The 24,447-nt window shown below is 35.4% G+C and overlaps 1 protein-coding gene across 1 annotated transcript; it reads right to left on the bottom strand.

Moving 5' to 3' along the window:
• Nucleotides 1-23,554, bottom strand: jam3a (junctional adhesion molecule 3a). The gene is made up of 9 exons (XM_021466393.3): nucleotides 23,395-23,554; nucleotides 16,363-16,431; nucleotides 16,168-16,281; nucleotides 15,938-16,090; nucleotides 5,621-5,823; nucleotides 4,767-4,866; nucleotides 3,847-3,976; nucleotides 3,707-3,758; nucleotides 1-1,168 (listed from the first exon to the last, which is right to left on the bottom strand). The coding sequence occupies exons 1-9, from the start codon at nucleotides 23,441-23,443 to the stop codon at nucleotides 1,133-1,135; spliced, it is 906 nt and encodes a 301-aa protein (XP_021322068.2). The 5' UTR covers nucleotides 23,444-23,554; the 3' UTR covers nucleotides 1-1,132.
• Nucleotides 23,555-24,447: the final 893 nt, after the last annotated feature.

Genomic DNA, 24,447 nt, shown 5'->3' with positions numbered 1-24,447 from the left:
TTTGATGCAAATAATGAGTTTATTTCAAATTCTGGTTGTCAAATATCAAGTTAATAACTCACTTCCACAGTAATTAATCAAAACAAAGTCAATTTGATGGTCATATTACTGTAGATACACAGTATTGGTTCATATTTTGAAAACAAAATGAAATAAAAGACGATGTTGATTACTTCCACATTATCATGTTTATTCTTGTGACAAGGCCCACAGTCTACTATTCTGAAGTGAACTACAATGTACGAGTTTATATATGTATATATTATAAATAGATTAAAACAATAACACCCAGTCAAAAAACCTGGACAATATGTCCAAAACGTATAAAACAATTATAAAGCATTGAAGGTCACTTAAACACAGAAATGGCACTCTGAAAAAGCCACAAGTGCGTAATCTGTATCTAGAGGAGTATTTCGAAAACGAAACTAAATAAACGAATCATCTTGCACAACCAAGTCGACTGACTTTACCGAGATGTTTGATTAAACCTCAAACTGAAATGCTACGAATCTACTGTCTGTGAACGAAATGCTACTAAAACACTAACACATGAAATCCTCGTCAAAAAGTGACCCAGATGAACAGTCTTGGCATGGCATTGTACACATTTACACTGACAGGGTTCTTCACATAGTCACACACACTATATTTCCAGTGGGATATACCACATTTACCTTGAAGAAGTAAATTCTTGCACTGGTATTGTGTGTTGACTACTTTTGGAAAAAAATACAGCAGCATCTGGATGTAATTTAGACCTTGCTATGATAACAACTCATTTCATTAGCCTCATTTTAAGTCATACAGAAATTCACAATTATTTGAAAACTCAACTTTTGTTACTGCATAAGATTCGCCGAAACTGACTTGTTACCTTAATAAGATGCATATAACTGTTATAAATTAGAGTATGCTGTATTGAAAACTTTTATATGTAAACGTTTTATTTCTAACTAATTCCTGTTTGCCTAAATGAAAATACAGGGAGTAAAAATTCCCAGTTTAACACAGTAGTTTTCATTTCAGTAATAACTTTGGCAAACCATGAAGTCGCACCTCTGCATAAAATCAGACAGTTCACAATTCAGGCTTTCAAACAGCTGAAGCGTACATCTCCTCGTCTTTGATTCTAGATGACGAAGGAGGATTTGTGGCGAAAATGTCCCTGAGGAAAAACAAGATGAGTAATCAGGTTATTTGTAGTGACATTGCAGGGGCAAACCACAAAACGCAGTCAAATATATGTTACTCAGAGATTATTTTGAGGATTGCACAAATACCACTATGAGCTTTACTGACAATAGCAAACAAACAATTCTTGATTGAAATACATTTTAAGAACTCAAAGGGGTCGATCACACCGAACACATTTTTTGCGTTGAGAGGCACCTTTTTTGAATGGTTTACTAAAGGCTATGAGTGTTTTGCGTGTTGCTTATGCGCCCTACCGCCTGCTGCGCCTCACATTTTTGCCCTTGTGCGCCGTGTGCTCTCAGTTGAAAAAAAGTCTGCGCGGAAAAAGCGTGTTAGGTCACTCTCGTCTGTTTCATTCTCCAATCAAATGAAAGCAGATGCTGGGTTTCCGTAGAGGTGCCTTCAGTGTTTGTGTTGTCAAGACAACAAGGGAGACTTTTGAAAATGGAGGAGACACTTGTGGTTGCTGTTCTGGGTTATCCAAGCAGTATGACTTCACAAATCTTGAATATCACAATATTATTAGATATTAAAATTATATTAATATCAACAGCAACACTCTTGCAAAACATCCAGCTGATTCAATCGTTGCCTAGCGACATAAAAAAAATCGAACAGCGCTCCTTTTTTTCTTGTTAACAAAAAGGCAGTGCAGTGCGCTTCGCGTTTTTGAAACGTAAGTGCGCGCTCGGTGTGATCGGCTCCATTCACACTAATGCGTTTAAATTTTAAAATGATCCACGTCCACCACCGGTGTTCATCTGGCGTTCCCGAAAAGCTCTCCGTCCACACTACACCTCGAAAAACGTTTCCAGGCAGTCAGCAGGTGCTTTGAGCTCACCTACCCAGGTAAGAGCAGCACACTTCTGACAGTTCATCAAGAATCTACCGCTGGATCTCATTTCACTATTGATGTTAAACATGATATTTAATTCATCTTGTCTATATCTAACAAGATCTCTGATTAATCTATCTGATTATTAAAATTGATATTCAGCAAAAGAGAGGGTATGTTTCGTACTTTTCACTGAAAATGAATCGAGGCCGTTATGTTATAGACTCTGTTTTGTTATAAATATGCACACAGTGAAGATGATGGTCATATAAATATGCAGCTACACGATGCCCTCAACATTTTTTAACATCTGTTTAGTTGTTAATATCAAAATGAAAATAGGAAGTTCCTTATCCTTCTCATGTTTTCATTTTATTGTTGATAGTGAAACAACATAGTCAGGGTGATGTGAATGACATTATAATGTACACTGTTCCCTTTGAACATTTACCAGACAAAGTCTGAACTTAAGGAAAGGCCGCAGGACTGAACTTTGTGCACTTAATATTAAGAAAAAGCCCAAATCAGATAACCAACTGTCTGCAGCAACACCTCCATTTTCAGATGTCTCTGTTTTCCCCCATCCACACTGATACGGAGCAGCAGCATTTTAAAACGAAAATGGCCCCTTCAGAGTTTTCAATAGTCTCAGTTTTCAGAACTCGAAAACTCTGAGTTAGTGTGAACGGAAGACGTAACCATAGCAAAAGTTATGCATTTTAAGACTAAAAGGTATTAGTGTAAACGGAGCCTAGATGTGTACTCGGGGTTTCTGCAGGTTTTACCAAGTTAATTAAACATTTGAAAGTGAAATTTTAGACTTAAACAGGATAAATGCTAAGGATTTTATTTGAACATCTCACTTGGAAAGGATTTTCACTTGCCCTATCAAAAATGATTATAATTTAACACATTTAAAACTACAAGAATAATAATTGAATCATAAAAAAATCTAGGTCAGGTCAGTATCTTCAGCAGTAAATAAATGGAGAACTTTCATTCATTCATTCATTTTCTTGTCAGCTTAGTCCCTTTATTAATCCGGGGTCACCACAGCGGAATGAACCACAAACTTATCCAGCAAGTTTTTACGCAGCAGATGCCCCATCTCTGGGAAACATCCACACACACATACTCATACACTACGGACAATTTAGCCTACACAATTAACCTGTACGGCATGTCCGTTGACTGTGGGGGAAACCGGAGCACCCGGAAGAAACCCACGCGAAGGCAGGGAGAACATGCAAACTCCACACAGAAACACCAACTGAGCCGAGGTTTGAACCAGCGACCCAGCGACCTTCTTGCTGTGAGGCGACAGCACTACCTACTGCGCCACTGCCTTGCCCAGATTGAAAACTTATAAACAAATAAATAGAAAACTTTAACAAATTACTGAAAGGAAAGTAATTAAATGCTATTTTCAAATAAAAAGTTAAAAGTTTGATTGTATGGTGGTTCATTCCGCAGAGGTGACCAGTAATTAATAAAAGGACTAAGCCGAAAAGAAAATAAATGAATGAATGAATGTTAAAAATGATTTAAGACCTACAACACAATATTTTAGTAGATTTAAGACATTTTAAGACTTTTTAAAACCCTGCAGATACCCTGGTACTAATGCAAATACTAAAATGATAAATGTCTTGTCAGAGATCTATAAAGCCATACCTCATCTGGAGTGGTGTACTCCATCCTGTTTTCATGTTGGGGTACTTTGTAGCTGTATGAAACAGAGCACAAAAAAATGAATGAACTGCCAATTTAATCATCTGCCACTTTATCTTTCCAGATGATGTTTTTTCACTCACTTGGTTTCTCTGTGATCTTTGCAGGAACAGTAACCACTTTTCTGAATTTGACAAATTCCCACAATGACAAAAATAAATGCTGCAACTCCACCCAAAACCTTCAGAAATATTCCCACAATGTCCAAGTCATCTAGATAAAGAAAAAAAAAATTGTGCTTAAATTAATAGTTCATCCAAAATTGAAAAATTAGTACACATCTTAGATCTCGTGTGCTAAACATATATTTCATTGTATGTATATATATATATATATATATATATATATATATATATATATATATATATATATATATATATATATATATATATATATATATATATATATATATATATATATATATATATATATATTGGTATTGTGTGTAGAATTGGAGGAAATAAATACATTTAATACATTTTGGCATAAGACTGTCACATAAAATAATGTGGAAAAAGTGAAGTGCTATGAATACTTTCCAGATGCACTGTATCACTGTATGTTTAAAACTATAGGTATTTTTTAAATGTATTATTTACATTAAATGTACTTATGTGTGTTGTTGACATACCTCGTGAAAACAACACCTAAATATTAAGAATACATTACAAAACAGTAAGTGTAAATGGAAATATTATTTATCTTCAGGGTCAAAGTTTGGTCAACTGTTTAAACTTTGCACTAGTGGGTTGAGTCCTGCAGTGTAGGTTTACTTTAATAGTCATTTTTAATTAATTTTTGCAGCTCCGAGATGAGAAATGGGCTTTTGTTTTACATTTAAACTGAAAAATAAATGTTGTAATGTTGTCTAATACTACTACTAATAATAAAGAATACCATATTAAAACTTCAATTATTATTTCAAATATTTCAAATATTAATATTTCAAATATTAATCAATAATTAATAAAATATTAATCAAGTTAAAAGGGGTCACACTTACACACTTCCATGCTCTGTCGAATACATTTTGACCATCCGGCTTCATTTCTGGCCTGGCAATAATATTCACCCGCATCCTCTTTCTTTACCGACCGGAATTTCTGTGGATCAATCGCAGTTAATGTTAAACGTAAATGCACATTTAGTGTTAGTCTCAGCAAATGGTCCTACAGTAGTATTCACAGCAGTCTGGAGCTCAAGTTTCCTGATACATAATTGCATTCATGCTGTTTCTTTACAATGATTTTATATAGGTTGCAGCATTCAGGATAAGAAACAGTACTACTCTATTCTATTTTCTACTATTATTCTATTCTCAGTAATATTCTGTTATTTTAAAGGAAGGTCATGATATAGTCTATTGTAAAAGCACTGTTTGATGAAGCTGTGGATTAAATGTAATAATGTTGTAAATAATGTTTCTTGTACAGACTGAACTTTTTTGGTTTTGCTTGTATATATTTGTTTAACTCGTAATTGACTTAACATTGTTTGAACTGCCAATGGCCACCGTTTCAGCTAAAACTAACCTACATTTTGCTGGTTTGAGTGTATTTTTGAGTCAACTATACCTGTGGCCTCATAATATAGTGTTCATAATAAGCACACTATAAGTGGTGGTTATTCTGGTACTTTTTGTGTATCCTTAGTATTTACAGTATGAGTACTCGTTTATGAGTATTGTGGATTTAGACATTCCAAACTACTAGTTTATTACCTACTGAAAAGGAAAATGTACAGTTTTTAAAAGAAGCCAATATTTATTCTTGCACTTAAGGTGACATTTCAGACTCTCCTCTAATTTTAAAATAATAAACAAGTTGTTTTGCTAGCATAATAGCCCCAAACACTTACCAGAGAGCCAGTCTCAATGTTCATGATGTATGAGGAATTGTAGAACTTGCTGCTGGTTTTTGGGTCCTCGGGCAGCTCCTCGCTGTTTTTGAACCACTGGTACTGTGACTGAGGAAAGCCTTCGTTCTCAATACAGCGCAGTTCAGTGCTTGAACCTACAGTAACTGCATCTGGCACACTACATCTGGGGATTACAGGCTTCACTGCAACACAAACACAACAAAACAGATAAAAAAAAACATAACAATGACTAAAAGTTGGAATTAGCAGCAGATAATTACTCCTGTATTATGACATGTATAATGATGTATTTAAAAATGTAAAATGGGGACTGTATTTTTATTTTTGAGTTTTTGATTGGATTTTAATTTATGGGCCGTTACTCCAAAGACTATAGACATACAAAGATGATTCGCTCTCATTACTATGAATAAGGAAAAGTACAACACTTGGTATGGCCTGCCAATCTTTGTGCATGCACAGCTGTAGCAAACAGAGCTATTAATTAGTGCTTAAGTAACGACACCGGAAAAAAGCCTCATTGGATCAACTTAAACAAATTACTTCAACTTCTTACATCCAAAAGAATGAACTCATTTATTAATGAAAACCATAACAACTGAAGTGAAAATTAACTAATTAAGGTAGTTGTTCCAAGCTGAAGTTATTAGTTTAAATTTTTACATTTTACAGTGTACAGTTATATGGGACAGGTCACCTTAGATTTTATTGCTGATTTTAAATATATAATTTAATTACGAGGTAATCAGGCAGTTTTTAAGATTTCAGGATTCTCACATTCACTTAGGCCTGGCTTTAGTCTTGAACAAACTATCGGGGGGCATTGCAAATTTGGCCGCTGAGTGAACAGACTTTCCTTCAAAGGTACTTTGGTTACTCTTAAGGCCCCGTTTACAACAATACGATTTAATTTTAAAACGAATAAGTTTCGCTACGGTATTTGTCCACACTACGCTGGAGTTTTTGAGTGCTGAAAACAGAGCATTTTGGAAAAGCTGAATAGGCCGTTTTCATTCTAAAACGCTGCAGCTCCGTCTCATTGTGGATGGGGGAAAACAGAGACATCTGAAAACGGAGACAGGGCTGCAGACATTTGCCTCTCTGATTTTCCCTCAATATTAAGTAGCCTACACACACAGTTCAGTCTCGCATCCTCTCCTTGTAAGTTCAGACTTAGCAAGTTTGATATGGAAAACAAACTCCCGAGGACACATCGGGTAAATCTTTAAAGGGAACAGTGTACTTTATAGCCTTATTTACATCACACTGGCTACGTACGTTCGTGTAGCTGCATATTTATATGACCGTCACCTTCACTGTATGCATATTTATAACAAAATAGAGCCTATAACATCACTTCCTCCTTTCATTTTCAGTGAAAAAATACGAAACATAAGCTATCTTTTGCTGAATGTAACTTTTAATAATCAATAACGGCCATTATAAAAGTATAGCGAACAATAAGTTTACATTATAGGAAATAAAGGCAAGCAATCAGTCAATATACAGAATGTTTGTGGTTACATTAATTATTAACTTATCTTTGCACTCAGCCAAAACACGTTGTCTGAGAACAAGTAATAGATTCAAAAGACCAAAGTCAGGTAATATGTGGTTGGATATAGACAATAAGATGAATTAAATATCACGTTTAACAAATATAGTGAGATTGGATAGAGCGGTAGATCCTTGATAAAAAGCACAGCTCTCATCTGGGTAGACATGCTGCAGCGCATGCCAGAGTGTGTGTGTGTGTGGTCACGTGATGTGCATTTTCAGTGGTGTGGTGTAGACAGAGAGCTGTTCAGAAACGCTGGGTGAAATGCTAGTGTGGACGCAGATCGTTTTCATTCTAAAACGCACTAAACGGGGCCTAAACAACAACGAAAAAGTAGTAAAATTTTTTTTAAGGGTCCAAAATAATGCATTAGTTAAGCATTAATTTATGGTTAATCTGTTCACAATTAAGCATTAGTAAAAAAACAAAAGCACTAGTAATTAATGATTAGCTAAACATTTTAAGGGTCCCAAGTTATGCATTAGTTAAGCTTAGTTAAACTTGTAAATCATAATTAACTTGTTCAAAATTATGCATCAGTTAAGCATGAGAAACACATAATTCTTGATTACCTGAACGTAAGGTCATTTTAACAATTATGTACAATTTGATAAGCCATATATTATTTCTTTGATTCATTGTGTAAGTTAACTGAACAAGCAATAATTATGTTTAATTACTGCTTGTTTGCAATTATATTTGGCTAAAATAGTGTAATAAACATAGTTTAACCTCATGTCTTAAAGTTAAACTTATGTCCATGTTTATAATAGCACTTGAGTAATATTCAAGTTTATTGACTAGAACTAGCTAGTAGTTGATTAAGGCTAAAATGTCAGTTATACAGTGATAATAAAGGAAATTTGAGCCCCTATTCTAAAGTGAAAGTTATATTCACATTAATTATGGCACTTATTGGGGAATATTCAAATTTATTGACTAGATAGAACAAGCTAATAATTAAGGCTAGAATGTCATTAATAGTGTTAATAAAGGAAATTTGACCCCCTATTCTAAAGTGAAAGTGATATCCACATTCTATGGACTAGAATAAGCTAATAGTTACTGCTAAACTGCTACTAATAAAGTGATCATATCGACAATTTGATCCCATTCTAAAGTGATCTCCAGTACCTAGCAAACCAATGCCACAGCCATGTCACCCTGCAGCCCAAGACTGGTTACTCACTGAAGCTAAGCAGGGCTGAGCCTGGTCAGTACCTGGATGGGAGACCACTAGGGAACACTAGGTTGCTGTTGGAAGTGGTGTTAGTGAGGCCAGCAGGGGGCGCTCAACCTGTGGTCTGTGTGAGTCCTAATGCCCCAGTAAAAGTGAAGGGGACACTAAACTGTCAGTGGGCGCCGTCTTTCGGATGAGACGTTAAACCGAGGTCCTGACTCTCTGTGGTCATTAAAAATCCCGTGTAAGAGCAGGGGTGTAACCCCGGTGTCCTGGCCAAAGTCCCTCTATCGGCCCTTACGATCATGGCCTCCCAATCATCCCCTCTCCACCGAATTGGCTCTATCACTGTCCCTCCACTCCACCAATAGCTGGTGTGTGGTGAGCGCACTGGCGCCGTTGTCCTGTGGCAGCCGTCGCATCATCCAAGTGGATGCTGCACACTGGTGGTGGTGTGGAGAGACCCCCCCTCATGATTATGAAGCGCTTTGGGTGTATTGCCATACACAATAAATGCGCTATATAAATACACATTACATTTACATTTACATTACAATGTGATACAGATAGAAATATAGTTAATTTAATAACAAAATGCAGGACCCTTGAATGTTTGGATAATCATTAATTACTAGTGTTTTTGTTTTTAACTAATGCCATAGATATATACACTAGATATCGCATAGGGACCCTGAGCATGCGTCAATAGCGCTGCCACATTGGTACAGTGCTCCCAGGACAAATGTCATTCAACCGCACTAGTCAAGACCAGGTCAAGACAGTGTTATAATGTGAAGATGCGGGACTTTAGCGCTGTCTACGGGTGTAGTAACGAGCAAACAAAGAAAACAAAGCACAAAGGCAGAACATTTCATAGGTAAGATTACGTTTTTTTACATTTTTGTATGTTCTGAACTTTTGTGCTAAACAGGTAGTGTTACTGATGATGATACAGTCACTTACTGCATTCACTATAAGTCAAAGTAGCTCTAACTCGCACTAAATACTCGGCTTATGCTAGTTTTTTTATAAAATCAGCAAACAATGCAAAAGAAATATGACAACGAGATGCTGCGCTGCCAGAAACTTGTATTATTGTCGGCTAAGTGAAGGAGTCTTTCATAACGGAGATTCATTCACAAACGAATCGCTCCCTCCATCAGTATGACAAGTGAAAGCAGGAGAGGAGCTGTGTTTCAGGACACGGATTAGATCAAATTTAACAGGGAGGGTGGATAGTACAATTCTGTACACACAAACACAAGCTTTTTGTCAGGAATGCCAGAGCGATCACTGATCCATCAGTGCGAAAATGTAATGTAAAATTATAATTTTCGTAATTAAAAAAAAAAAAATTGCATACTAACATCCAGGAAAACTACCGATCATAGATATATGTGTATATATGTAAATCTCTGGCTTTGGATAGCCACAGTCCTCCACTGTACCTTGGTCCCACATTCATTTCAAATGAGCGCTACCTTGTTTCAAAATGGCGGCTCTATTGACGTATTCCTTCCAATAGACAACAACAGGGTAGGCGACATCTAATGTATATATCTATGAACTAATGCTAATTGTGAACAAATTAAAAGATGGTGGACTACAGGACTGTATGTGTGCAAGCTTGTGATTGCCATCTACTGGCCTGGCATGCACGTAACAGGCTTTTATAAACACATCGTTTTGACAACAGGAATCTGTATGTAAAAGTATTATCAAAAACACAGTAAATACTTGCATTTTGTTTCACCAAGGGAGAAATCTGTCGTTTCAATCAGAACTTTTGATTTTAGTCACAATGAAATTATAATGGAACAAAATGACCATTTTAATGCAATACTAAAGTGTAGCATTGCTTTTTAAAATGAATGTGCCCCTTATAATCTTTAATCAAAATAACTTTCCCTCGATCTTCTCCTCTTATTTCACCCATTTCTTACGTCAAAATAGGAAAAAAAAAGATTATCGCGTTGTCCATTTCATGCCAAGTCCAACATAAGCATAGATGAATTGTTCAAAATAATATCCATAACATGCATTTACAAGACAGATAGAATGAGTTTTCATTTTGTGGCAACTTTAAGCAAGATTTAAGAGAATGAAGGCTGAATTCACATTAAACCTAAAGCTGCATGGCATTAAATTCATTCGCGGCTTTATGTAACTTCCAAACAGTAAGACCGAGATTATAATCTGAGACATTATTGTGCATCCAGAGGAATGATGTTGATCAGCTCAGTGAATCCATCCTGTCTGCTGAAACCCACTGAAATCTCTTTGTCCAAACTGTCCAATCAGTGTCCTCGTGGACAACATCACTGACAACTTATGGATTAAAACTCAGAGAATGAAAGGCTTAGTTCACCCACAAATTAGTCCATGATTTAATCACCCTCAATGCATCCTAGGTATATATGACTTTCTTCTTTTAGTTATTTAAAAAACTTCCTGTCACATTTAAGATCTACAATCAAGGAAGTCCAGAATCAGATGATTTTCCGAATGATCAGCCTGACCTGTGACTGCTGGTCTTCAGGCAATTCCAGCTGGTCCAGATGAGTATTAAATCTGATCAAATTGCCACAGTGCAAATACACAATTCAGTGCAAATACACAATTCAGAGTAACAATAGAAATTCTTTCTGATGATTTGTTATCTCAAGCCCTGTCTCACACACACAGCTTGTTACTGGATGGTCCAATGCATGATGAAATAATAACAGAGCAGAGGTGCCTTAACACAGATTGTTTCCCTCAGCTTGAATTGGAGTGGAGTGATGAGATAATGGTGTTTAGTTTGTGAACAAGCTGAATTTGATCAGTTAACCTGTTAAATTGGCTCACACATGGCACTGAACGATTATTAGTGAGTTGGACTGACTTCTTTTTATTAGTCAACAACACACTGATCCAAGTGATGCATTCAGAGGGATTTTCCAGTTAACAACTCACTGATTCAAAGGATTCATTCAGAATAGGTTTCCTGTAAACAAACCACTGATTCAAATGATCTGTTCAGAGTGAGTCTCAAGTATACAACTCACTGATTCTAAGGATCTATTCAGAATAGGTTTCCTGTAAACAAACCACTGATTCAAATAATCTGTTCGGAAGTAGTGTCCAGTAAACAACTCACTGAATCAAACTATTCAGAGTGAGTCTTTAATAAACAACTCATTGGTTCAAATGATCTGTTCAGAGTGAGTTCACAGTAAAGTTACCAGGTCTAGAAAATATGATCATATCACCCTAATTTTATCCTCCCTACACTGGCAGCCTGTTAAGTTTTGTATTGAATTTAAAATATTACTTCTCACCTATAAAGCTCTAATTAATCTAGCTCCTGTTCATCTAACCAACCTTCTGTCTCGCTACAATCCAGCTCGCTCTTTAAGATCTCAAAACTCAGGGCTTCTGGTAGTACCTAGAATAGCAAAGTCAAGTAAGGGAGGTAGAGCCTTCTCCTTTATGGCTAATAAACTCTATAGCCTTCCTGATAATGTCTGAGGCTCAGACACACTCTCTCAGTTCAAAACTAGATTAAAGACCTATCTGTTTAGTAAAGCATACACTCAATGCATCACTTAGCGGGTTTCCACACAAGTTTGTACATCTTATTTATATACACTATGAACAGCATCTACGCAAATTATTCTCTTTATTCTCCATTTCCACCTGAGGATACTCATCCCGAGGTGCTCAGATTATGCAGAGTCACTGATTGGACCCAAGACCAGCGACGAGATGATCCCAAGGTGTCCAAATCCGGGACCAGGCCGTATCCTGAGCTGCTGCTGCGCTGTTGGTTATGGGGGAATGGAGAGTATGAGACCGATTCCAGTGACGTTTCAGGGACAGACGAGTCTTCCCTGAGGCCAGCTTCCAGCCTCCACTGCTGAGACTGCAGCTCTGCACAAGACTTTTGGCCAGTGGAGAAATTAAAATGAATATGCCCAACTAAGTCTGGTTCTCTCAAGGTTTTTTTTTTCACTCTCCTATTGGTTAATTTTTTTTTCCTCTCCGTTGTCGCCACTGGCTTGCATGGTTCAGGATCTGAAAAGCTACTCATCGATGAATTTGCTCTTCAGTGTTTGGACTCTCAATAATGACTTCAAACCACACTGAACTGAGCTAAACTGAACTGAACTTAAACACTAAAAACTGAACTACCCTGATCCAGTAACTATGACCATTTATGTGAAGCTGCTTTAACACAATCTACATTGTAAAAGCGCTATACAAATAAAGCTGATTTGAATTGAATTGAACAGTAAACAACTTACTGATTCAAAGGATCCATTCAGAGTGAGTCACCAGTAAACAACTCACTGATTCAAATGATCTATTCAGAAGGAGTCTCCAGTACACAACTCATTGATTTAAATGATCTGTCCAGAGTGAGTTTACAGAAAACAACTCACTAATTCAAAGGATCCATTTAGAGTGAGTTTCCTGTAAACAAAACACTGATTCTAATTATCTATTCAGGAGTCTCTAGTAAACAACCCACTGATTCAAAGGATCCATTCAGAGTGAGTCTCCTGTAAACAAATCACTGATTCTAATGTTTCGTTCAGGAGTCTCCAGTAAACAAATCAGTCAATCAAACTGTCCATTTAGAATGAGTCTCCTGTAAACAAATCACTGATTCAAATGATCTGTTCAGGGTGAGTCTCAACTATACAACTCACTGATTCTAAGTATCCATTCAGAATAAGTTTCCTGTAAAAAAATCACTGATTTAAATGAACCGTTCGAAAGTAGTGTCCAGTAAACAACTCACAAAATCAAACTATTCAGAGTTAGTCTCCCATAAGCAACTCATTGGTTCAAATGATGCGTTCAGAGTGAGTCTACAGTATGCAACTCACGGATTCAAAGGATCCATTCAGAGTGAATCACCTTTAAACAATTCACTGATTCTAATGATCTGTCCAGGAGTCTCCAGTAAACAACTCCTTGAATCAAATTATCCATTTTGAGCAAGTCTCCTGTAAACAAATCACTGAATTAAATGATCGGGTGCTTGTTTCAAAAAGGAGGTTAAGTAAAAACTCAGAGTGTTTTAACCCTGAAATGAGAGAAACTCTGGGTTTCCCTTTCAAAATGGCAGGTTTGTTGAACTCGAGAAAGCAGGGTAAGTCAAGCCTGTTTCTAAAAGAGAGGTAAATTTAACTCAGAGGCAGTTACTGTGGTAACTTACTCGGTGAACCTAACCTGGTCGGGAGCATGTTTTATTCTTTAAACTCAGAGTTTCTGTTGGTCTCCTCCCCTTTTTTTAAAGACAAAGTGGTATTTCTCGCCTTAGCCTTACGTTTCCACCCACCGATTTTAAAGCTCATTTTGGATATGTGCATAAAAACGAATGATAGAAACATCATGATGCACATAACTTTTAAAAATATGCATAAAAAACACAAGCATAATTGAGTAGGATAAACTTTTATTTGATAGAAAATATGCTTATAAACTACGATGGAATAACTTTTACTGAACAAATTACAGTATGTACATTAAAAAAAGGTCATCATATGATGATGAAAATGTGTGTGAATGGACAAACCAGCAGGCTGAGGACACTGTAACATGTCTTAAATGTTGTTTTAGTCATTTTAAAATGCCTTGACTGTTTGATTATTAGTGTATATAATTACCTCCGAGCGTCTGGAGCGTGTCAAGAGTCTCCGCGTCTCATGGCTTCAAACGCCCCCACGTGTTCATTGTGTGTCAGCATTGTCTTCTGAGGCGCAAGTACATTTATTAAATAAAGAAATAAGTGACGCAGCTTCTTCTACCGCAGTAAATTCTGTTTTTACTGTTGATATTTGGCGCCAGTTAATCAGGAAGTGACGATTTTGTTCTTTTGACTCGTTGGATGGGAACGCTGCTTTATTCGCATCTTTTATACAATATTCCAGTATTGCACATAAATTTATGTAATATATTTGGATGGAAACATAGATATTGCCAATCTTTTAGTCACACAAAGAACAATAAATAATTAGCTTAAATTCACTGAGCTTCGACATGTACTGTAACTAGATTAATGGGATTATTATTCTTTCTAAAAATTATTTTTAGTACCGCTTACCTTCTAAATGTTGTATCAAACTCTATCACTTGATCAATAAAAAAAGGCAGACACACAAGTGCACTGTTAAATCTATTAAAACTGATAAATGTGTATAAAAGTTTAGAAAAAATGTATAAACAACACTCATTACATTACTTATTTTATTATACTTGAATATTTAAATATTTTAAATGTAAAATTACGCATTAACTTGAGCAGCTGTTTTCCCAGGCTAACTGTCTCTTTTTCACTGATGGTTGCTTCTTTTTAAATATATACACTCATATTTGCTATAATGTTGCATGATCACATCAAGTTCAGCTGGAGAAAGAAATGGTGATCTCTTTTTTTAAGATGTTGCCATTGTCAAGCAGGTCGCACACCAGAAGCTCTGCTCGGCGCCGCAACACGGCGCTCACATGACAGTTTAAAGTATTGCACACCAGACGCGCACATTCGAATGAGATTTAACATGAAACTAATCAGATGGCGCTCTGTGGCACGGCTGAAAAATGAACTGCGTCCTGAGCCGTGGCCGGGCGCCGCCGACTTATGGCGCCGGTGTGTGTATCCTGATAGAAACCTATGTTTAGAATTCTAAATTGCATGGCGCTGCGCAGCGCTTCTGGTGTGCGACCTGCTTAACTTGTAATATCTGCGCTCCATTGATAATGCCTTTTTATAGTCACTGTGTGCACGCTTAACTCTTGAGTTGGTCTACTCAAAGTTGATTGACCTAACTCAGATCCGCTATTCTGAAACCGAAAACTCTGAGTGTTTAATCTCTCGGTAAATCAAATCAGAGTTCAAGTTTAAACCCAGAGTTGTTTGAACCTCCTTGCTAAAACAGGCCCCTGTTCAGAGTGATTCACAAGTATACAACACACTGATTCTAAGGATCCATTCAGAATAAGTTTCCTGTAAACAAATCACTAATTTAAATGAACCGTTCGGAAGGAGAGCAGTAAACAACTCACTGAATCAAACTTTCTATTCAGAGTGAGTCTCCCATAAACAACTCATTGATTCAAATAATCCGTTCAGAGTGAGATTACAGTAAACAACTCACTGATTCAAAGGATCCATTCAGAGTGAGTCTCCTGTAAACAAATCACTGATTCTAATGATCTGTTCAGGAGTCTGCAGTAAACAAATCACTGATTCAAATGATCTATTCAGAGTGAGTCTCAAGTATACAACTTCTAAGGATCCATTCAGAATAAGTTTCCTGTAAAACAAATCACTGATTTAAATGAACCGTTCAGAAGTAGTCTTCAGTAAACAACTCACTAAATCAAACTGTCTATTCAGAGTGAGTCTCCCACAAACAACTCATGGGTACAAATGATCGTTCAGATTGAGTTTAGAGTAAACAGCTCACTGATTCAAAGGAAGGTAAACAAATCCTGAGTAAATAATGTGCAATTTTTCATGTTTAGTGGAATAACCTTTTAAACCCAAGAGACAGTATTTCATCAGTACCTCTTACAGCTAGACTGATTAATATTTCGTCAAAAGGCTTCTGGTCATCAATGGCGGCCACCTCGCAGCGATACTGTGCTGTGTCTGATCTGCTGGCGTTCAGTATCAGAAGGTTTGCAGGCTCTCGCAGCAAAGCCCTGTGCTCCAGGTCACCTGAGAACATAAAGCACTTTAACTTAAGCACTAGTAATCAACGTAATGATGTTGTCTGCTGAGGGAAAGAATGTTACCTGATATTTTGTTTTGAAAGTACACATAACTGGGTACACCGTTTTTTATTTTCTTCCATTCAATTCGAGGATTGTTTGTAGAAATGGACTCTATCAAGCAGGTCAGTTCGATTGCTTTAAAGATACAAGACAGCTGATCAATTTATGCATATATTAATTAAGAAATGGAATAAAAGAGTGGCATATAAGACTTACACTCAAATTCATTTGCCCACACAGATTTCTCAGTTGTTCGGAGTATTACAGCAAAGGCAGCACTGTTACCTGCAACAAATAAACCAACAGGAAAAAGTCTGTCAAGAACTGTCCAAAAAGTATATATAATAAACAGTAATGGAATAACAGCCGCTATAAATAAACTACATTACTAATGGCCATACTTTTTTTCAGTAATGAGTAATCAAATGAATGACAGTTTCCACTGTTACAACGCCTTTGTCGTTACTGAATATAAAATGCGAATTACTATAATTGACAACACTGAATCGGTTTTCTTGCAAGCAGCGTCTCTCTGCTTTACAGTAGGACCTCTCTTTCTCTGGGGTGTGTGATCGTGTTGAGGGATGAAGCGGGTCACATAACCAACCTGTAATGATTGTGAATATGGTGTAACTGAGAACATGATGACTGGCTTAGATAGACTACATTTCCTTCATTTGCCAATCAGAGGCTGAGTAGTGTAGGGTTGCACGGTTTACCGGTACTATGGTAGTATCATGATACTATGGCTCCAAAATATTGGCGGTGCCGCTGTAGTTTGTAAACAGTAGTATCGTAATTAACAGTCTATCTACAATACAAAATGTTGCATGTGAAAATGTATAAAAAATAAAATTTTATTTGAATAGTCTGTAAAGCACTTTTACAGTTGCAAAACTGTACCATTCACATCTTTCATGGTAGCCTATTGCACATGTTTTGATGGTTCAGTCAAAACGCACATCTGAATCAGTTAAATTCTGTTTTTGTCAATATGATTTAGTATCTTCAACAACTGAAAATTCTCTTAACAAGAATAACTTAAAAAAAGTGAAATTTTGAATGACTTTGGATTCTTACCTGATAAGACAAAAAAAAAAAAACAATGAATGAAAAACTCAAACACCAACAGAAAACATTGAAACACTTTTTGATTACTATATATATAGCCTAATTTTGTTGGAAAAATACTCTTTTTGTAACAAATTTCATTCTGTATAATTTATATCTTTATTTTAAAGTACTTTTGTTGGTCAGTTATTTACAAAATAAACAAGAACTAAAGCATTTTAGGTCAAGTGATGTGCAAATACTTTTTTAAATAATAATGAAATTACGAATTTAATTTAAGTAACCCTATTATGACATAAAATATACTATTTCTGACTATTATCTTTATTTAATAGATTTGAGTTATGAATTACAGTATTGCAATACTACTTGGTATCAGAATAATTCAGCTGGCATAGTATCGTAACATGAATCAATGGTATCGCAACAACTCTAGAGCAGTGTGGGTGTTCACAAGCACTCCCAGTCACACACACCAATGACCAGAAGTCAGAACGATAGCAAATATAACAAGTTCAAAGTTAGCTTTGGCAAACTCGAAATATAAGCAGTACTTTCCCTCGTTACTACTACTTTCCATCAGTGAGGTGAAAGGCAAGAATGTTTTCGATAATATTTATGATATGTTGAATTTTATGGACGTCTCCCACATACTTCCACAACAACATTAAAATAGTGTAGATTAGTGTCCTTTCCCATGTAGATTAGTTAGTTTCCTGTGTAATTAGGTATTTGTAGACTTATGTAACTCAGTTACTAAATCTAACTAACTTTTTTGAGAAGTAACAATTATCTATAACTAATTACTCTTCAAAAAGGAACATGCCCAATACTAATAATAAATGATATAGAAAAAAAAATAATTATAACAAACACATTTTGCATATATATATATATATATATATATATATATATATATATATATATATATATATATATATATATATATATATATATATATATATATATATATATATATATATATTATATACACAGTGTAGAGCATGAATAAGAACACCCCCTTTTTGAAAATGAATATTTTTATTATTTTCTAAGTGAGTACAGACAATATATTTTAATGCTTTTAAACAAACCAGTTTTAATAAACATTAATAATTATTTAAATAATTACAAATACGGTAAATTTGGCAACAATTAATATTTTGGTGACAATTTATTCAGATTTTTTTAAATAAAATGAATGACACAAAAATATTGTCAATATAATGGTAAAAAAGTATGAGAAAATAATGGCAATCATTACTCTGGGTATGATTCAGTCGCAATAAATTCCACCCCAGAGATACTGTATGAGTTAAAAAAGAAAACCATCTGAATTTAAAAAATGGCTCAGACACTTTCTACGTCACATACTTTGTATCATTCAAAATCTTGTAATGTTTATAGACATTGTCATGGAAAAATTTGCAACTTTGCAAGTATCTCGGGAAAACAGCACCAGCCCTGAACAAATTTCTCTTGAAAATGTACAGACAGATTTAGTGAGGCTGTGTGTTCTTTCACTGTCAGTCTGTCCACACCAACTTCAGAAAGCCAAACAATGTGACATCATAAAAAGACAAATATATAAAAAGAACAAACTATTTGGCAAAGCCTGACAGTCCCGATAGACCTCTTTCATATGAGAAAATAATTTGGGTTTTAGGACATTTGCTATTTCCAGATGCATTTTCCACTTTCGCATAATCTCACGAAATCCACAGAGTGTATTTACAGTGATCCATATGTGATAATCTGTGGCTTAAGCATCAGATTAAAATCTTACCATATGGAGTTCTACAAAGCATGAGACGGACTTCAGTTATCAAAAGCCAAACATCTGTGGTGACTTTATCGTCACCTAGACTTTTAGCATGAGGAAGAGCTACATGCAGCACATTCTGCCAATTTTAAACACAGTGAAGAGGCTCTTCGGGGGAGCAAAGAGTCATATTGCCACAGCTGGAGAACTTCAAGGTTTCCGGTGACGTTTTCCAAGGCTGATTTTCCCATCGCATGCATGCATCATGATCTATTTTTACATCTGCTGTTGACATTTCCCGATTAGACAAGCTACATTATCCACCGCTGAGACGCATGCGGTCACTGCATGCAATGCTGTGTCAATGTCAGAAAGGTCCTATTTACACTAAACAAAAAAATGTCATGTTAGTAAATGCATTAAAGTAGTTACAACCTTATTGTAAAGTGTTACCAACTAGGAAAAGCTTAAGTCATGATAGAAAATTTTGCAGAAAAAATGGGTAACACTATTTATTTTATTTTAAGGTGCCCTTGCTACATGTTCCATGTGCTTACAATGGCAATTACAGTTAATTTACATGCATTTAACACAAAATCTATCCCACATTATAACCCCAACCATACAGTGACATGCAGGGTGGAAATTATACATTGACTATCAGGGGGTTAACTTTTTCGGTAGTGGTTTGGTAATACATACTACAGTGAATCAAATTTCTGAATGTATATAAATTACATATAATTTATTCATAAAATGTATAAGTATTTAGTGTTTTGAGGAATATTTAGGGACAATTTTAAAGGTCTGTAGGTCAAACTATACAAATTATCTGTCTAATTTTTCTTTTTTTAAGCTACACGCAGATTTTAACTCCTATTTTACAAGAAACATGTTTTGTGAATACATAAGATGTCTTTCGGTGCTCTAGAACTGCCAGTTTCAGACTGTTGAATTACATTTTTCCTAACATTGGTTGGCATGATTATGCATTCACAAAAAGAAATCTATTTATTACTATTAAACAGCTGACCCCCCATACATCCTGTTTTGATGTCCTTCAGGGGGAATCAAGCATTAATTAGAGAGGTTCCATCCTCCCCAAACCCCACTGTAATTTCCACACTGAGTACATGTGATTATTAATTAATATTTAAGTTTTTAAAATAAATAAGTATTTAAATTAATATATACAATGTAACAATGACACTTTAAAATAAAGTGTGACTAATAAATTAAAGATTAATTATGTTTTGATTTCACTTAATGATTGATCGTCTGATTTTTTACATAATTTATTAGATAATTATATAAACTTTTTATGTTTGGGTAAATAATTCTGTGTTTCTACTGCAAAATCTGTAATTTATGTTTATTTACTGATCTTAAAGATTTAGTTTTAATTTAGAGTCCGGAATCTCACTTTAATTACTAAACATACAAACAAAAAAATTTTCAGGAAAAAAAAAAACATGAATTTTCTTTTGCAAAAGTGTTTTATTTATTCCCATTTTTTAATTAATTTAGTTTAATTTTTGATTGTGTTTTTATTTATTTTAAGTTAATTTCATAACAAAAATATTTTACGTCACAATATGTTAAAGCCCTCTTTCTAGTTTGCAAGTTAAGAATCATTTTGACATGAAAAGCTTAAATTGTCTTTTATTCAACTAATTTTTTTCATGTAATTTTCTACAGTGAACACTGCAATTGTCTGAAATTTTATTTTACACACACATACACGAACACATACACACATATTGTTATTGTAACACAAAAACCATCCATTCAAAATCATTACATTTCTGTTTTCTCTGTAAACACTATAACAATACAACCCCCATGCACACACACTCTTAATATTTGTGTTCATTATGAGAGTTGTTTTGACAGCATATTTTGTGTTTAATTACTCCTACAAGACAATAGCTGATTGTTGTAACAATTCCAACGACACAGAGGCCAACTAAAAGTGCGATTCCAGACTTTACAAAAGAAGTGACCTAAAAAGAGCAGGAAAACAGAACGAGTGGGAGAGAAGGGGGTGGTGGTGTGATCTTTGACTTAAGACATTCTTTATCACATGACTGTTTACAAAAAGAAAAACTCTTTTCCACAGATCTGACTAACTCAAAAAAAGAAATAAAAGACCTAAAATTAGGCTGAAGTTGAGTCCCTTTTAAAGCAGTTTGGTATTCAGGACACTTCGGCCAACAGTGGCGGCTTTGAGAACTCACACCTCTTCACACTTCACACATCTTACACAAAGATACATTGTGTTAAGATGAGCATGAAAAAGACCTGTATGCGTGTAATCCAGCAATAGCTCAGCTCAAAAACATACTAGATAGAAATTATTCAACAATGAATGAATCAACAAAACAGTTCATTTGCTACCCTTACTTGTGCTGAATATAGATTAACTCCAATTTTAATTACACTGTAAAACCCAAAAAATTAAGGTAACTTAGACTATTTGAGGAAACCCATTGCAACAAATCATTTAAGTTGAAAAACTAATCCTAATGAGTACTGTGAACTTAATCCATTTGAGTTAATGAAGCAATTTGAGCACAGTAAAACCCGATAAATGAAGAGAATTCAAACCAACTGAGTCCTGAAAAACCAGTTAAGGCAACTCAAATCGTTTGAGAAAACCAATCGCTACAAACCATTTAAGTTCAAAACTCTATATGAGTACTGTAAACTTACTCCATTTAGGTTGAAGTAATGCGGTATATTTCATTAACTCATTACCTTTAACACTGAGGTCAAAACTATTTTTAAATGTATTAACTTTGTCAATTTTGAGTTAACAATACTCATTTCATTTGATAAAGTGTACTGTTGGGTTTTACAGTTTATTTAAATACTAGGCATGGGACAATAACCATTTTCAAAATATACCGTGGTTTAAAAAATGTCAAGGTTTTAAAACCACCAAAATTTTCCATTCCTAAGGTATATGTTAGATTTTTTTATTTACTTTTTTTTGTAGGAAAAAAGTATCTCCAGCAATAAAGATATCCAAAGACGGCATTTTAAATTGTAAAAAAAATCTGTGTTTTTGAAACTAATAAAGACAGCAGAAGCTGAATTATTTACCCTGACATGTTTACTGTTCCAAAATATATTAAATGTCTCTCAAGATAAAATACACTGTTCAAAGAGGAAAACGTTTTTGTTATAACCCAGACATTTAAAAAGAATATATTTAGAGCAGTAATTACAATTCCGTAAAACCATAATATTTTTACCCAAGGTTTTCATACTGTCAGAATCTTATACTGGCCCATGCCTAATAAACACTACTAGTATTTTTATCTATTGGTGTGATGATTTTCTGGCTTAAAATGCGGTTGGTGTTATCCAGATCATGACATTTGTGCTACTTGAAACAAAAACATTCTGCATTATTCTTGTAATCTTAACAAAATCTTATTTATTAAATGTAATTAAATACATGCATGCATGAGCATCACTTGGGCTCTGTCAGTAGCCGTGACCTGCCTGGTTTTTGAGGTGGTACAAAATTTTGTAATTCTCAGGAAAAATAGTATAAATGCAACTACAGATGAAAATAAGAGTGTTTGCTGGACATACTTATGCAGAAATAAAAATATATATAATAAACATTTATTTAATAGTATACAAAATTAATAATGCAGAAACAAATTTTACTGAAAAATTGCTTATAAAATTCACAATTCTTTACAAAGAAATAGCAAGTAACAAAACTCACCCACTATACATTTTCAAAGCAGAAAGGCAAAAATATAATATTTATATAGTCTATACTTTTATATTATTATATATACTATTATTTAGTATCGTACTATTTATTTACAGCATTGAGAAACAATTTAGTTTATGATTTAATTGCAAATAATATCCGATTGAGTGTCAAAAACACAATTCAGCTCACATTTACTACACATTTTCTGTAACAGGTAGGCTATTTTTAAAAGTGTGCTTCATTCTCACGAGGCTAACCCGATTAAAAATAGCCTAAATAATCTACACACATGCATAAGCATACTGAGAATTGAACATACTGATAAAAACAGCTCTTTCAACACCTAAGATCAGATATTGAACAGCATTTCCCTCCCTGAACAGAATCCTCGGACACATTCATATTCGAACGAACGCGCCCAGAAATGCTGTCAAAGCAGGCGGACGCCGTGCTTTAAGACACAGCCATTGGATTCCACAAGCAATACGATATAAAAAGGAGAGTCCTATCCACAAACAACATTCACCTTACGTTGAAACAGTGTTTACACTAAACCTAAGTGTGGCGTTTAATGGCTAACGGTAGTAAAGCAGTAGCAGCAGGGGTCAGCGCGAGAATGCCATCACACGACCACCAGAACCCCTCGCTTCTCCATAGCGATTTGAGAAACACTACTCACACAGCCAGCAGAAGAGCACCAGGGAAAGCGTTTGACGGCCGAACGCCATTTTGAGCCGCTGTTTCACATGCAGGTTTAGCTTAGCTGTCCAGACGAAGAAGCGGGTGGACGATCTGGAGGATGCTGCCGCTGATGAGTTTCCATAGCTACAAGGACATCTGAGCGGAAGAGAAAGGAGGGGCCGAGAAAGGGCTCGTGGACTTCCGGTTGATGATGAATATTAAATATATTTTTGAGACACATTATGTGGATAATTAAATGGGGAAAAAGGGTATTAAAATAATACTGCAGATTTTTGACTTCTAAATCGAGGAATTTGTTGGCTAATACTTTTGGATAGGGACCCATTAATAGCATTTCTCGGATAAGAGTGATGTCGGCTTAATTTATCTTTTTTTCCAGGAGTTTATCTGGGGATTTGGAGGTCACAGTCAACACAGATGCATTTTTAGATCATAAGATGATCAGTTTTAATTTAATACGTCTAGAAAAAAGGTTCACGATTAAACACCAGATGGCAGTGTTAGAGAAGATAAAGTCTAAGTGGGTCCTTTTTGATGTACATAGTAGGCTTCCAACTTGTTTGTTTGTTTGTTTCATTCATTCATTCATTCATTTTTTCCCCCACTTAGTACTTTTAATAATCTGGGGTCACCAAAGCAGAATGAACCACCAACTTCAGCATGTTTTACGCAGAAGATGCCCTTCCAGCCGCAACCCATCACTGGGAAACACCCATACACACACTCATACACTATGGTCAATTTCACCTATACCACATGTCTTTGGGGGAAACCAAAGCACCCGGAGGAAACCTAGGCGAACACAGGGAGAACATGCAAACTCCACACAGAAACGCCAACTGACCCAGATGAGGATCGAACCAGTGACCTTCTTGCTGTGAGGCGAACATACTACCCACTGCACCACCGCTTCGCCTTGTTTCTTTTATTATATTTTTACAATTTCTTTAGTTTTTGTTGGCTGATTGTAATTTGACCACACAGTGAAGCTTTAATTTACCCCAGGACATGATTTATATCTTTATCTAAG

The sequence above is a fragment of the Danio rerio genome, chromosome 15, assembly GCF_049306965.1.
Source record: "Danio rerio strain Tuebingen ecotype United States chromosome 15, GRCz12tu, whole genome shotgun sequence".
NCBI classification, from domain to species: domain Eukaryota; kingdom Metazoa; phylum Chordata; class Actinopteri; order Cypriniformes; family Danionidae; genus Danio; species Danio rerio.
The sequence above is the reverse complement of the archived record's forward strand: the minus strand, read 5'-3'. Positions and strand labels throughout refer to the sequence as shown.

Excerpts from the sequence above, each read along its gene's own strand:
- jam3a (XM_021466393.3), bottom strand. The coding sequence starts at position 23,443 with ATGGCGTTCGGCCGTCAAACGCTTTCCCTGGTGCTCTTCTGCTGGCTG. Across the intron at positions 16,091-16,167 it reads CTTTCAAAACAAAATATCAG|GTGACCTGGAGCACAGGGCT; the intron begins GTAACATTCTTT and ends TTATGTTCTCAG. Across the intron at positions 1,169-3,706 it reads AGTACACCACTCCAGATGAG|GGACATTTTCGCCACAAATC; the intron begins GTATGGCTTTAT and ends GTTTTTCCTCAG.